The 17,578-nt window shown below is 36.4% G+C and overlaps 1 protein-coding gene across 2 annotated transcripts in view; it reads right to left on the minus strand.

Annotated features, from left to right (window-relative positions):
* Positions 1-17,578, minus strand: part of pard3aa (par-3 family cell polarity regulator alpha, a) — a 415,020-nt gene that overhangs the window by 257,040 nt on the left and 140,402 nt on the right. For both annotated transcript variants that reach the window (XM_052542320.1, XM_052542319.1), the window contains exon 3: positions 11,683-11,866. In XM_052542320.1, the coding sequence (XP_052398280.1) occupies positions 11,683-11,866 (184 nt within the window). The remainder of the gene's footprint in view (positions 1-11,682; positions 11,867-17,578) is intronic.

Raw genomic sequence — 17,578 nt, forward strand, 5'->3', positions numbered from 1 at the left:
TAATTATTAACATTTATTATTCTCAACATATTGTCTATGGATAGCATCTGAGAAATACCATATATATTCACTAATCTAATTTAGTCTAACCTAATCTAATCTAGTTTAAGTTTAAAAGCAAAACTGTTAAGAGCATTTATATTCATAATTAAAGCAAAATAAAGTTTGTTATTTGAATAGTCCAGTTGTATAAACTGTAGTTTTGAGTAGAGACTATGTTCAGAATCCATTCATGAGTGCAATCAATATAGATATGTGTGCAATTAAAACCAAGGCTGTCTAACAGACTTCCAGTCAAACGCAGCTACAGAATCATATGCGTGTGTTCATGTAGAACAAGGCTTTTTCTAATGGAAAATTGTTCTTTACACTAAGAAAAACATGGTTCTTTTAAGAGCTGTTACGTGAAAGGTTCCTTTGGGAACCAAATGAATTCTTCTTCTATGGCATCACTACAAAAACCCTCTTGGAATCATACTTTCTAAAAGTCTATAGTGGAAAAAGGATCTTTAGATTAGAATAATATTCTTCACATTAAGAAAGTTGGTTGTTTTAAGAGCTGTGGACTGGAAGGTTCTTTAAGGGATATTCTCTGGCACTGCTGCTATTGAAGAGTGTAGCGGTTTTGTTCGAATGAAATCGAGTGAAATACTTGAAATGGATCAATCAATGGCAATGTGCAGTGTTATAGTAACACCAGCTGTCAATACACAATAGATTATTCTGCAGCAGACAGAAAAATACTGGTGCATTTTTAATACCATCTGTGCCCGCACAAGCCATCTAAAGCCTTTAGACATAAAAAATGAGTGTATTGAAGTGCATTCACTTGAAGTGCAAACTATATCCACAAGTCTGTCAAATTTAATTCACTAAATTCAACACTGCTTTTATTCAATCCACGTCTTTTAGCATCAACAATCACGACTAAAACTTTACCCAACAAACTTCAGAAGCTCCAAAAGACAATATTTTCCTCATTCAGTAAAGTAAATAATAGTGGCAAATATATTCTCATTCCTCAGAGAGCATCGGCGAGCAGAAAAAAGCCTCCTCTTCTCCTCGCCGTTGCTATTTCTGCCAGATTGCAGTATTATGTTCTTCTGGTTTCAGTGTGACTTGTCAAAACTCTGAACATTGTTGAATCAATTCATCTTTCCCATGCAGCCTCAAATCCAGCGAACATTCACAAAAATAATAACCACATAATGGTCAAGGAAAAATGTTTCCTCAAGATCAAATAGCAGCGATTCATGAGCCAAAAAAAGCACTCGCTTTAATGATCTGCTGGCCCCATCTTTTTTTCTTAAATGTATCAGCTAAGATCTGGCCATAGGGTGAGTTCACCTATGATAGAGTGCTATAATAAAACAGGAGGGTTAGAAGAAGTCTAAAACAAACAGCACTTAAGAGTTTCCCGGGCGAAACATCGACTCCCAGGAAATTCCAGCGAGATCTGCATGGACTTCCTCATCTGCAGCGGCTGCTTTATCTTAGGAGGTTGAGTCACCTACTCTCACAATTTCTCTCTCTCTAGCTGTCAACTTCGTTTGCAGGAGATTGAGCGATTCAATTAGTAAGACATTTTTCAAGCACAAGGTCGATGATCTCTAGAGTCCCGCTCTTCTCGAACCTGAATATAAGCTCTTTTTTGCCTTTATTCAACATGGTGTTGTGCTCTGAACGCGTGATATCCCACCGGCCCTCATTGTTTCCTGACTCGGCGTGGGTGGCGTGTGGTTAGCGAGGGAAACACAGCCTCCAGACATGAATCCAAAAACACCATTCGTGAGACTCAGTGATGCCAGGATGAGCCCGAGGCTACGGCCGCCCAGACTCAACCACGCATGCAAATCAACTCTCCAGTTTACTCTTGACAAGGCAAGCAATGATATGTGACTGCTAGCCCACGCTAAGGACGCTTATACACCAGAGGAAGCTGTCGGAGCGCTTGACAGAAAGGAATGCAGAAGATCTTTGGTAAAAGAGGAGTTGGACTTATGAAAGCACAACTGGACCCAGCTACTGGAGAGAGATTCTCTCAATCTGTACTCACAAAATATTAAATCCTTGCATTACTCATCTACAAGATAAATAAATTACAAATGATCAAATTAATTTATACAGTTCTCTCTGCAGGGTTATTATAGTTCACTAAAACTGAAAAGAAAACATTTTCATCACTTTAGATAACATATATATTATTTATAATCTGACCCAATAATTCCTCCATAAAGGAAACATTTCACACTTTCATTTAGGTTAAGAACTAAAATAACCAAGATCTAAAATATTTGATCAGGAAGAAATCGTGAGTAAAATGTATTTTTAAATATCCATCTCTTTAAACGGTATCCCGTAAACAACAGACAACTAGAAAAATCTCGGGGAATATTGTTGTGGACCGTGTCCTTGGAGTAAAGAACCACTGATCTAGAGGAAAACAGAACACTTTCTGTTCTCAGCAAAATCTCAAAACACCTTAAGAGATGCGTCTGCCCGAATTCAGATTGGACACAGACCATTTCCATTTAATCGGAATGTGTTAAAATCTAATTGTAATTGCAGGACTTGAATTCAAAAGCACAGAAAGACAGAAACAAAGTTTGGGAACTGGCAGAGTCATTCTTCTGCAACGCATATCTGAGCGAGGCTGAAGAGAGAACAGAGAGTACTGCAATCTAATCACAGATCATTAGCAGATTAATGAGAGTCTGATTAAGCCGATCCCCAGCTCTGACCCTCATGACTAGAAAAAAAAAAGACAAAATCTTTCCAAAACTTTCAAAGAGCAGAGGAGACATGCTCACTACAAACTCTAATGAACTCCAGAGTTTTGACTGTTTTTCTCCACACACAAGCACAGATGATGTGGGTGTTTCATTCTGACTGCACCATGGGAATTGGCAGAACCAAAGTGATCCTGCCGTAGTTAGTATTCACAAAGTAGATCCCACTAAAGTGAACGTCGCTTTTTAGTCAGCCTTTGAATTAAGGGCTTGAAATGCACCGTGCCCGATGAATGCAGATGACTGGGTGACACTGCTTATGATCCACCATGTGTCTCTGCTGAAGAGCTGAGCCAGGCTAACAGACTGCTGCTTTCTCTCGTAGGAGTTGACTTAGCATGTAAACACTAAGGAGAACGGGGGTCAGTAGCAAGAGGTGGATATATGCAACGATACCTCAGTGTTTTGGGAGAAAGAGAGAAGATCAATGAAACACATCAAGTTTATCTGCAAGGTCAGGACAGACCTTAAATCAGACAACAGCAATGCTTCAAAAACAATCATAGCAGACAAAACAACAGTTATATAATCTGAGGATGAAGAAAATCAGTGTTGTTTACCAATGCAAAATCAACTCTGTGGGTCACTGCAAGTGTGGTTGCAATGAATATTGCAATATTTTTGCAAATTGTGCATATATTAGGGCTGTGCAATTAGTCAAAATTAATCAAAAAAGCGACAACAAGTAGGCTAATATTCCTTCTGCCATCTCTATGCTTCATATTAATCAAATATAAAAAATACAAAGAGAAAAATATCTCACTGCTCTTGAATTAAAAACTTTTTTAGCATTAATAAGAAACAAAGCATGTTTAATTCTTAAAGAGAAGAATATGCTGTTTTATTTTACATTCAACTAGACTTATACATTTCTGTAGTAGGCTGTTAGAATAATATAGCCTTGAATATATGTATTCAGTATTTAATTTTTTACTTTGTGACTTTGTTCTATTATATTTGACCTTTGATTTTTGTTTTACTAACTGTTTATTTATTTGTAAAAAAATAAATAAATAAAAAACACACACTTATAACGCCTATATAAAAGCTACCTTAGTATCCTGCAGTGTTATTGAAATTGTGAAATTTTGCTGGTATCTAAAATGTAGTTGTCATATTAACCTTATTTAAAAATTATATATATATATATATATATATATATATATTTCATATTTATTCATATATTTAAATTGATCGCTCTTATAAGTTGTGGACCCAATTTTTAAATGTGTTGAGGGCATGAGGAGTCAGAATAGATTTGGAGTGCTTCATTGGTGATTGGTGGTTTCTCTCTGCAGAATCATGGGTAATGTAGTTTTTCACAAGGGATATCTCTGTTAAACATGATTATTTAAAACATAGGTTGAAATAATGCAAACTGATGCCTTCAATATAAGCATTAGATTAAACTGTTCACTTTTATAATTCTATGACTAATAGTCTGAATTAGGTAAGCGTTCCACCCACTCCAGTGTCAAGGCTATGGAGGGTCTCCACCGCTCCCCACGCGTTTATTAGTGTTACCGTTGCTAATGCAGCAGGGTGGTGTGATGAAGAGATGACACAGCTAATAATCCACTGCTCAACGCACTCCCAAAAAGGCACTTCAATGTCAAAGAGCGAAAAGTCACTTTCTGAAATGCCACAGGCATGCAGCTTGATTTTAGGGGGTGGTTTCAGGCCATTTCGGCGTCTGGTTGGAGGTCCGTTTGGCATGCTTGAGGGCTAGCATGATTAGCATGAGGAGACGTGATGGTTGGATCTTCAGAGAGAAACTCACAATAGCAAAAACAAAACCCAAAACTGATGAGCAATCAGACACCTCCAGCCATGCGCATTGATACTGCTCTTGCTATTTAAAGAACGAAAGATGATGTCAAAACCTTTGGACCAGAACGAGAAAGAAGAGAGAGAGGTTCAGAGGAACAGTGGAAAGTGGTGAAATAAAGTGATGTAAGTACTGGCAGTAGAAGCCAGGGTTATTACAGCTAATTAAAACTAAACCTGAAAATACAATTAAAGCCACTTAACAAAAGATAAAAAAGTGTTATGTGCTGTTGATTAATGTACTGTATGTTTATTAGTGGTAGTGATTTGAACAAACTCCTAACCCTAGCCCTTATATGATGCAGGTCAAATTATGCAGAGTATACTTTGGGTTTTATTAACCACAAATCAAGCCTCAGCAACCAACACAAAGCACAACACCACAGGATCAAAACATGAACCACTAACAATGTCTTCAGACAACGCGAACATCTAGCTAGAATGTGAAACGCTAGTCTTTCATTAACAATATTGGCATTGTGTGGAGTGTCCATGTCCCTACACATCCTCCTAATGACTTCTACCAGACCACAGCAAGAGGAGGAGAGCGAGGGACGTGTCCCAGCGGCCAGCCACAAAACAAATTGATCATATAAACGCTGGCCTGCCCGCAGGTGTCTGCACTTTTCCCTGCAGGCAATCTCCTAATGGCTGAGGATCTGGCGTGTCATCAGTGTGATGGGGCACAGGCAGAGAAGCCCCTGTTAGCCACCACTGCATTTATGTCCCCTACACTTCAGTATGATTGTAGCGCCGTCAGGCTGGAACCTCCCCCCGTGGTTTGTCTCCTGGGGAATATAGCAATGGACCAACATAAAATAAACACCACTGAGGTTTGATACCAGACAGGAGGGTCATTCACTGTCCGTCCTATTCCACCTGGTGTTTATTTCGGAGGGAAGAACCTGAAGGGGGGCTTTCAAAGGTATACTTCACAAAAAATGATGTGGTTACAAACCACATGACTCTCCTCCTTCTGTGGAACACAAAACAATAATTCACAGAATGCTTGTTCTATTCTTTTCCATACAAAATATAGAAAAATCATACCATAGCATTTAACTTTGCTGTATTTACACTTTGTTACAATCACTCAAAGTTGACAAATGAAAACTTTATATTTGAAATTAATAAAATCAAAGCTGAGGCAAATGTCAACCATTGAGCAACCTTTCAAAATACACTACTGTTCAAAAGCTTAAGGGGGGGGGGGGGGTTGAAATGCTCGTTTTCACTCAATCTCCTGTTAATCTTGAGTACCTATAGAGTAGTACTGCATCCTTCATAACTCCAAAAAGTCTTTAGTTTTATTATATTCATAAGAGAAAGATAGTCTGTACCGATTTTTCCCGGAAAAACACGACCGGCTGGAGGCGTGACGTGTGGGCGGAGCTAAAGAATCACGAGCGCCAGTAGGCTTTTGCGTTGAGAGCATGTGGAAGCTGTGACATTACCGTGAGGAAAAAACCATCATCCAAAACAAACCATGGCTAACAGTCAGATTCAGCCGTATATTTATGATCCAGAATCAGATCCAGAGGCTGAAACTGAACGAGAGCAGCACAGCAACGACTCGCTCCGAGTGGGGCTCGAACCCGGGTCTCCGGCATGGGAGGCGGACGCACTAACAAGGAAAAAAAAGAGATATTTGAAGCAGTTTTACTCACCGCCTGCGGTTCCAACACACGATCGTGACCCTTTTTCCTTGGGATTGCATCATCCTTAAGAAATAAACGATGTGCAAATCCGGCGTCAAACTGGGCCTTATTTGTAAAACAAGTATCTTCGAAATGCAGGGAACAAACACAAACACTTGCACAACTCCGTTGATGCTCTGTAAAAATAAACTCCATCCACTGGTCCCTTAATGCTGTTTCTCTTTTGGTAATCTGTGCAGGGTTGTCTTGCCCTGGCAACCAAAAAAACACTTCTTTTGTGACCTTTCGCGACGCTCTCGCTCTGATCAGTGAAGTCTGTTGTGCTCTCAGTGCTCTGCTATACGGGAGCGCTCTCTTCCGGCAGAAGTGCCTCAGGACCCATATAAGGAAATTCCGCTCCATCTAACGTCACACAGAGCCATACTCGAAAAAAACTTTCCGAAACTTGTGACAAACTGGAAGGAGTATTTTTGGAACAGAAATACTCCTTCAAACGTACAACTTAATTTTTGAAACTTTGTCCATGTTTAGCATGGGAATCCAACTCTTTAACAGTGTAAAAAACTCAGTATGCATCAAATAGCATTTCACCCCCCCCCCCCCCCCCCTTTAAGGACAATTTTTTTTTTTTGATAATTATTATTATTTGATTATTATTATCAGTTCATCAAAAGTGACAGTTAAGGCTTTAGCATTGTTACAAACATTTTCGATTTTCAAAACGGTTTCTACAGAAATATGATAGCATTGATGACAATCATAAAAGTTAATTGAGCAGCAAATAAGCATATTAAAATGATTTCTCAAAGGATAATGTGACAATAAAAAACTGCTGAAAATTCTGCAAATTCAACACAGGAATAAATTATAATATAAAATACACTAATTGTAACAATGTTTATATAAAAACATATTACAATTGCAATAATACGCCGTAGTATTACTATGTTACTGTGTTTATAATAAATACATAAATAAATAAACACACAAATTAACGAATGGTGCATAAGAGCCTTCTATCAAAAGCATAAAAAAAACTTGCCAACCAAAAAATGTCGAATGGTCGTGTATTGCACACAGATGCAAATGATATTTGAGAGCAATGCTGAAGATTTTCATTCCTCACAGAAAGTTATCAAGTGGATTATTTTTTACCATGTGCACTACTTTTATTATATATTATGTATATTTGCTTATCTGTAATATTTGCAGTGATATCAACAAATATCCCTAATCATTTTCATTGTTTGCACAATTATTTTTGACTTCTACATACTGAGAGTACGAATGCAATAATGAAAAAATTGTCATTTCTCTGTGAACCTTCCCTTTCAGTATGACATGATTACATAAGCAACAAACAACTAAAGTGCTCTGCCCAAGTGCATGATGGGATGCCCTCAGCGAGAGCAGAGAAGGATGCTCAGTAACGAGGGAGAGTGAAGGCGCAGGTGAGAAAGATATGAGGGTTGCCGGGGAGAGTTACTGAAGCTAAGCTAAAGAGATCCAGGACATGTGATGGAGAGAGGCCACGTGTGAGCACCTGAACACAGCACACTCCCCTACTAATGAGTGCTTGCCTCTCTGAGCCCACCGGGGACAGCCCCCGCTCCACATCTCCCTACACACTACAAACACTTCCGAAATATCAGCCAGTGCTCCCACTGCACTGCAAATCAATCAGACAGACCAATGAAGGCGCGCAGTCATTAAGATTCAACACCAGCAGACCATGTCCTAAAGGTATAAAGTTTTCTTTCTTTCTCTCGACTCTTCGCAAGATTACGCTTTGGTGTCAGGCAAGTCAGACGGATGCCTGATTCTCCATAATTACAAGCAAATTACATTCATTACCATAATTTACATCTCATCACCAATCCAATTATTAGTTGCCCTGACCTCTGCTGAAAGATTTTTTTTTTTTTTGCAATAATCAAACAAGTAGGGAATAAGTAGAAAAAGAGTTTTCGTTCCCCCTTTTCTTACTTCAAAGAAGAACAATCAATGTGAATTTGGAAAGTGGGAAACTCTAAATGTCTGTGATTATATGCTTCGGCAGCCGAACTCAAGGACCGCCGATTTTCTGTTACAGCTTCCTTCTCCTGGAGTCACGGCAGGATTTCTCTCCGTTTTTTTTATTTTTTTTATTTTTTATTATCAAGAACGACTCTCACTTTTTCTCACTTTAAATTATTATCTATATAAGACAGCAAGAAAGACTGATGAATCCAGCTGGTCGCTGAGGGCAAACTGTGGTTCAGAGATTTGGAAGCAGAAAATGTCATATTCTCTTGGCATCATAAATGGGAAGCTGATATATCCTGTCGTGTCAAATTCTCTAAATATAAAAGAAAAAAAAATACAATTTAAAATGAAAAAAAAAATGACTGATACAAATATCATTGTCACTGCAATTTATTAAGTTATAATGGAATTGTAAAATCAAGTCATGAAGGTTACAAAAATGGAACTGTTTCATTACACCGTAATTTTACATAAATTGTAAGCTTGAACCTTGATGTGGACTCAGAAATATAATACAAAGATTTGTAATATTCCAAAACATTGTCCTGCTGTCTACTGTCTAGATAGGAAGCTTCATTTTGACCAAGCACGCATCATAAAAAGTTACTCGAAAGAGCATATATTCCTTAAACTTCTTACTCATTCCAATTGCACAATATTCCAGTAAGATAATTTCAGACCAAATATTGGGTGAAAAAGTACTTTTTAATTAGCTAAAAACTCAATTCTTTATATACTGAATGAAATACAATGAATGTATTGTTTGTTGCAGTGCATTCTGGGACTGAAGGATAGATACAGAACTGAATCTGATCAGACTGAGGTGTTTGGAGCTCAGTATGGTTTGGAACACAGCAAGTGTATTGTTTTGAAAATTTAATAGAGTTAATAGAGTAGATGCGCAAATCCACTTCATTTTCAGCGTTTTTTGGCGCATCTTCTCTATTAACAACGGCTCTGTGTAGTAACAGCTGCTCTATGTGAAATCACGCACCTGATGGAATTAACCGCTGATTAGAGAACCGGCTTTACTGACGAGATGCGCATTAACAATCGGCCGATCGTGATCGGAGCACCCCTAATTCTTAGCTGAATAAGTCTAGAAGGTTTTCAACAGCTCTTTCAAATTAAATATGTACACAGTTTGGATTAAATGAAAGCATTGTAAAAATAATAATTATAATAATAATAACTATTATTATTATGTTTTTGTGTTTTGGTTTGGTACAGAGAAGAGGGTTTTCACTGGTATTGGTACTGAATACTGACATTTTGGTACCATGACAAAATCTTGTTTAGCATTAAAAATAATCACATTGAAGCATTCATTCTATATGCTATATTTAAATATACAACGCAAGTATTAAATAATAACAGATTTTGCAATCTTTTTATTCTAGTTTATAGAAATTCATAAACCACATGTGCACAGGATCAGTAGAAGGACATTTGCAGTGTGTATTTTGGAGAAATGTTGTACAAAAACCCTCAAACACACACACACACACACACACACACACACACACACACGTACACAGACAAATATAACAGAATTAAATTCCTGCCGGCAGCGTTCGCATGATGCTGGAGAATTCACACAGCGGGCCTGCTCGACTCCAGACCTCCCTCTGAGACACAGCTAATAAATAAAATCAGTGGTTCAAATAGACAATAGAAAAGCCTGGTAACATAGGAACACGTTCACCTGAGTTACAACTAGTGTGTATGCGCTCTGGAAAGAGACCAGGACAGAAACAGAGGTTGTTTTCTTGGAGAGCAATGCATGGTTCAGTTCACAATTGCTCCATTTCCGCTAACATCATGTTTCTATGCACACCATATCATAAAATTAGAAATACACCCACATTCTCTAAAGCTTTATTCTTTTTTTCAATCACAAAATCCGAATGAATTAAAATATATTGACATGAGGATTTATGAGGTGAACTCTTGAGTGTGTGTGGATCAAGCTGAATCTGAGCTGTCACAGTTAATCAGAGATGTATTTTCTCTTCTCTCCACACCTGACTGAGTGTGTCTCACTCTTCTCTAAGAGCAATTCCCTTGATGACTTCACCTGCCCCCTCAACCCCACCTTCCTGTCAAGGTCAGTCCCCGCACGTCCAGTGTCAAACACAACCCAGACAGAGCGCACACTGTGCTCTACAAACCCACACACCGATGACTGAACTGTAGTTTATGACAAAGAAAGTTTGTCCACAACTTTTACTACTAACGGTGGGTCACCGCAAACAATGAAACCAAGTGTGAAAATAGCTTAATGTGTCACTTCCAAAATCAGAAGATTCAGATTCAGAACAATCAGAATCATATCAAAATCTGCAGAGCAGACTGCCAATCAGAAGAATCAAATCAGAAGATTCAAAATAAGAAAGAATTTCAATATACTAACGATTAGAAGAAACAAATAAGAATCAGTACTTTCAAAAGCAGTAGATTCAGATTCAAAACAATGATAATCAGTAGATTCATATCAGTATAAAAATCAGTATAAAAACTGACAAACTGACAGTCAGAACCATCAAATCAGAATCTGTACTTTCAAAATCAGAATCCAAATTATAAGATTCTGAAAAATCAGAATCCGTACTTTCAAAATCACAATCAAAATCAGAAGATTCTGAAAAATCAGAATCAGTACTTTCAAAATCACAATCAAAATCAGAAGATTTCGAAAAATCTGAATCAGTTCTTTCAAAATCTGAATCAAAATCAGAAGATTTATAAAAATCTGAATCAGTACTTTCAAAATGGGAATCAAAATCAGAAGATTTAGAAAAAATGGAATCAGTACTTTCAAAATCAGAATCAAAATCAGAAGATTTAGAAAAATCTGAATCAGTACTTTCAAAATCAGAATCAAAATCAGAAGATTCTGAAAAATCAGAAACAAGATTTACAAATCAGAAATCTAAATTAGCTGACTAGCGACTAGATTGATCAAACAAAAAAATGAGAAGATTCTGATCAATAATTAGTAGATTCAAAATAAGAATCTAAATCAAAATCAGCAGAATGACAATCATCAGAATCAAATCAAAATCAGTAGATTTAAAATCAGCAGACTAACAATCAGAAGAATCAAATCAGAAAGAGTCAGATCAATGAGAATTGGTAGATTCAAAACCAGAATCAAGTCAGAACAAGTACTGTAAAAACCAGAATCAACTAGTTCTGAATAATCAAATTCTTTTTTTTTTTTTTTTTTTTTTTATCAGAATACAATGAAATCAAATTAAACCAGCAATCCATTATCCTTATTATTTTCTGATTGAGTGAGGATTCTGGGTATTTGCTGTTGGAGACTTGTCAGGTTGCGTCTGAATAGGACACAGTTAGAGTTTGAACGGAGGGTCACTCACTGGTCCTGAGGGCCGATGGGGTGACCTCGATCTCACTGCTGGTCTGGTAGGGCTGGAAGGCTGACAGGTTGCTGGAGTTGATCTCACCCGTGCTGAAGAGCTCTGGACTCTGGGTGCCTGTGGAGCTGGCGCTGGTGCCGTCCCCGCCATGATGGGGGTCCTGCTCCTCATACACCGCCACCAGCTAAAGAAAGACACACAGCTGTTAATTACACTGGATGATTTATTATATGTAAAAACCCTGCGAGCGACCACCTTCCTACATCAATTTGCATGTATACAGAGACACATTTATTCTGTAAAAAATGTAAATATATATATACATACATACAGATTAAGTTTATATTAAGGTATAAACTTTAATTTAATTAAGGTGTAATTTTAATGCGTTTATATTTATTTCTTACTAACATATTTATTTTATTTTGTTATCTATTAATATTTATTATTTCATTTATATATTTATTTTATTATTAATGTGAGGAATTCCTCTGTTCCTCTGGGTCAGCTCCTTTTCTGAGAGAGAGTAAGAAAGTAGGATTTAAATGATACATTTAAAAAAAAAAAAAAAAGTGGTTTCATTAAATTGTGGGCACTGTGGAAAACTGTTCGGAGCCACACACCCCTGCACTGTATAATGTTCCAAAAAGGAGGATATATCATAGAGGAGTTAGTAGGGAGGTTAATTCATCAGCTTTTGTCTTGATTTCTGCAGACATTAACTGTGCACACATCCACGGGAATAAATGGAACCAGCAAGTCACTAGCAAGCCATCACAGAGACGTTATTGTGTGAAGCAGTTTGCATCTGTTCATTCATAAATGATGGTGCTCTGTGTTTCACATTCAGCTATTTACTCCTCACTAGCAGGAAGAACTGTGACCAGAGGACTCCACTTCTACGTTTCTCTACTGTCTTTTACTCATGCTCTGATTTAAAAATTTGGTTTACAATCATCCTAATTCAAAGTGACTTCTCGTTTTTTTTCTTTGGCACATTTAAAGCATGACAAATAAATGCCCTTAAGAAGATGTGCTGACAGACTGTTATGACCATTGCTCTTCTCGCTTGAGGGATCCCCTTACAGCATAGATGGTTTTAGGAAACAACGAAATTTGCACATAGATTTTAAAAGAACCATGAAAAAAACCATCAAGTACTAAAATATCAGAAACGATTATCTAAAAATCCTAATAATAATTTTGAATAGCTGTATATTAACTCTCTTTAGCATCATCTCTCATTCAGTTGTATCTGAATGGCATTGATGTTTAGATGCATGTCTGTTTACTAATTGTGTGGCTCAGTCGTTTTGCGCACACACACTCCTCAGTTGGAGAGCTGCAGCACAAACAAGCTCACTTCAGTCACTTCAGCCTGCGCTCATTATCACATAGGGTATTTGTTTAGAAGTCACACGGTATTTATGGGGACTTAAGAGGCCTGTCTTTAAGCATAAGTGCACCAAAGCTCCATGAATAGCCAATAGTTACAGCTCTCTGGTGTTTGAAGAGATCTTACAGTGAGAAAATGTGAAACTGCTTTTGAGAGAGTAAAAAAAAAAAAAAAGTCACCATGTCCATTTCTATACAGTAACGTCAGGTGACCACATGAAGATTTTAAACTATTCTGGTCAGAATCAACAGAATAATAATCAGAACGAGTAATTTCAAAACCAGAAACAATATTAAGAGATACAGAATCAGGAGAACTGGAATCAGAATTATACAATTAAAGAATCAGAATAAACTGATTCAAAAACAGAATCACAAAACTCAAAACTGAAATCAGCAGTTTCAGAAGTAGGAAGGAATAAATAATCAACCAAACAACACAAATCTTCAGATAAAATAAATAAAAAAATCTGGTGTACATAGATTTCAACTAATGAAATGATTAGCGATTAGCAGAATTGGTCAAAATAAATACTTCAAGTTCAAGAATTCAGAATTAGAATTAGTAATTTTAAAATCAGAATCAATATCGTAGATTCAGAATTTAAATAATTGTTATCAGAAACAAAACAAAAAATCTAAACCAGTAGACTGAGAATCAGAAGAATCTGAATCAGAAAAGTACATTTAAATTCAGAATCAGTGGGTTTAAAGTTAAATAATTAGTAGATTCAGAATTAGAAAAAAAACTAATACTTTAAAAAAATGTAAACTTGTAAAATCCATCAATTGAGACTCAAAAGAATCATGACACGTAAATTAAAAGATCTGGTCAAAATAAATACTTTAAGGAGATGCAGAATCAGTCATTTTTAGATCTGAATCAATATCAGCAGGATTGTAACCAGAAACATACAAAATTCAAAACCAGAAGAATCTGAATCATTAAATATGATAAAAATTTGAATCAGCAAATTAAAATGAAATTAGTAGTAGATTTAGAACTAATAAAAAACATTTATTTAAAATCAATATATTGATAATTTATCAGAATCAAATTATACCTTGCTGTACTTGTATAGACACAAATGTATTTCATTAAGCATTTAATCAGTTCCTGGTGTGTACTAATAGCTAGCACACTAAATCAAACATGAAGAACTGCAAACTGTTGCACTTTAGTTCTAACTGCTGGAACACAAAACTCACTAACAGTCTTAAACACCACTAATATTTACTTCCTGGCATTTACACAAAACAAATCTAAAATATGCCTCACATCCATAACATCTTTATCCTTTTAGAGAAAAGCATAAACAAGACAGAAATGAAAAAAGACCGAACTAGCACAGTGAAATAAAGTTTTGAGTGACCGTCACTGAAAAACAGCTCCAGTCTGAGGCTTGAGAAGAGATTTCAGGGTTTAAGAAGCATCCACATGTCTCTTATCTTAAGAGCACAGATTGTTCAACGCCTATTTTTGTGCTACAGGCCCCACTTCAGCTCTGCTCTATCACAAATTTGCAATACAAAATTTAGTTTCCTTCCTTAGTTGTTGTTTCTGTATTTGGACATAAGAGATAAGAATGGACATGTCCTGCCAGAAACAGAGGCTGTTTTGATGATGGTAACAAATAAACTGGTGACAAATATGGGGTGACAGATCAGTTTCATGTTTTGGTGAGATGTTTGTGTGAAGAACCCAGAAATACTGATGGCAGCCAATCCCCGTGAGGGGGCATCCATCAATAACAAATCAAAGTTTTCGGTGGATTCAGAATTAAAATAATACAGTTATGGATTGCTATACTGATTTCTGAATTTAAAAACTTTCTAGACTCCAAACAAATTTAAGGTAATCACACAATACATACAGTACATCACCTTTAAGTTTTGCATCAAATCCTCAACTTAACCACAGGCTCTATTCTTCAAATTGGCAACATTAATTGAAACATATTTAAAAAGAAACCAAATAGAGCTTTATCACAAAGCTGTACTAACTTGTCTCTAGAACAGACAAAAGGAACAATAAAAAGTAAAATGTCAAATCATGTCTCCAGAACAGACATAAGGTAAAACAAATATGAAGTGGTTAATAAAACCATCAAAACAAAAACTCAGACTGAAATATCTCTCAATGTTTTTGAAGAATTTTTGAATGGAACTACGCCATCGACTTTTCAATTTGAAATCATTAAATCATCATAAAGTGCAACGTACAACTTAAGTAAGCCTTTGATATCCTGCTTGCCCATGTATCTGAAGTAGATGGGGCTTTAGCAATGATATTTGTGGGCACCATATCTTTGCATAAGTGATACATGATGGAGATGGTTATTTCCTTATGGCTTTTTCGAGCTCCTTTAGCGTGGCATGCAGATGTCCTAAAATGCTTAGCATGGCTTAATTGTTTTAAAACAATTTCTCACACATTTCTCTCATCATAAACACTGTCTGTTCCTAAGATAACAGCACCGTAGTTGTTTTAGGACATTTTCGTGTTAAGCGTTTTGTAAGTGATTTTTTTTTTTTAAAGCAATTTTAAACACTAAATTTTGAATGCAAATGAACACATTGGGATATAATAAATAAAGCTGTTCGAAACTATAAATTCACTGAAAAATTAGGCCAAACATGCATAAAACACCTTTTACTAATTCAAATGTTTTATTGAAAGTGTAATCTATAAAATGCAATTTACAAATGTCTGTATAATGTTAAAATAAGAGATTATTAACTCTTGCTTTTTAGTAAACACATGTGCCGTTAAAATATGACACTAGTTCATGGGCTCACCAAGATCACCCCCTAGAGGCAAAGCATTGCAATTTCAAATAATTCCATAAAAGTTGTGATGTAACGAAGCCTTGTTTACTGAAATGCCATGACTTTTGTGCTTTGATAAGTGCTCTAAATCACTGATTTGAAACTAATTTGGTTTCAAAGATTCATTAAGCAGAGTTTCGAAAATCACTAGACCTTTGTCCAGTTATGAGTAGGGGTGTCACGATTCTCCAAATCCTCGATTCGATTGCATTTTCGATTCTAAGGTCACGGTTCGATTCGATTCTCGATTTTTACATTTATTCTCTTTAAAGCACAGATTGCCATTTTTCAAACTAGACTTTTATGTAATATAATATCTGACATTTGTTTGCAATGTACCATTAAATTTAAAACTTTTATTAACAACATAATGTAACAATAACTTATATCTTTAGTCAATTGAAAACTTAAAATAAACTGCCATCCAGTTTCTCTTTTGTAAGTGCAGTCTTCTTCACAAAAGATGACATTCAAGTTCATAACAAAACAAACAAAAACAATAAAAAATGACTAAACTAACCTTCAAATATTACGATGTGTCTATTTAAAAGATTAAAGATAAAACACTTGTTAAACACTTCACTGTAATTCATTTAGATTTATTTATTTATATATATATATATTATGTATGTATGTACAGTATGTGTGTGTGTGTTTGTGCATTATTACAGTCTGTAAAATATGTGTATCTCTTATTACAAGACTGCAATCACTAGCAATCAGAAGAATTCCAGTTAATCAAGTATCTACAAAAGATCTACTCTATAAACAATGCATTAAATTACATTAAAGACAAAAATAAATTAAACAAGCAAAAGAAATGATTACTCACATGTATCTGGTCCACTGATGGGTCAAGTCAAGTGAATTATTACTCATTTTCTAACAGGCGTCGAATACTGACTTTAGGAAAAGGGGAATAACCAATGACATTTGAGATAACAAATAAAACAGCAAGCCCCATCGAGCGCGAGGATGTGGGGAATGAGCATGCGCTCGCGAGGGCTTTTATTGCGCGCATAGTACATGTCACGCGCGTGCGAAAGTTTGAAATGAGCTCGCGGGCTCCCGTTTCTTCGCATCCGATTCAGTTTTCCTCTCGCGGAAGCCATATAGAGCGCGCCCCAGCATCAGTTTTATGCTCGGTTATTTTTGTCATTGATTTGCCGTCATACAACATGGGGGCGTGGCAGCATCGACGATTCCATTTTTTAATTCGAAGTTCGAGACTGTGACTTAATTTCGATCGATTTCGATTTAAAATCGAAATCGTGACACCCCTAGTTATGAGTGATGCAAATGTTGTCATATACATTACAACTAGAGTTTCATAATCTCTGAACCACCTCACGCAAGTGCTTGTCAACACGGCCATCTATTATTTGTTTTTCATTTGTAAACCAATGGCCAGACTCAGTGTTGCAACCTTGTGGACAAACTGATACACATAAAAAAAGCATACTTTAGGCTTTAGTCACACCTAACATGTCCTCTTATGTACCCTTCAGGCCGGGTCAACCATTCAATATCTGTCTGAACGGAAGAGAAAAACCCAAGGAAAGAAATTAGGCGAATCTTCCCAATGCCTTTCATGTCTTTCCCCTTTGATCTCGAGGCTTTCACAGTTGGAAGTGCCACGTAATTACAGCAGGACCCTGATGCGCGGATCTGT

Source organism: Carassius gibelio, chromosome A24 (assembly GCF_023724105.1).
Source record: "Carassius gibelio isolate Cgi1373 ecotype wild population from Czech Republic chromosome A24, carGib1.2-hapl.c, whole genome shotgun sequence".
NCBI lineage: Eukaryota > Metazoa > Chordata > Actinopteri > Cypriniformes > Cyprinidae > Carassius > Carassius gibelio.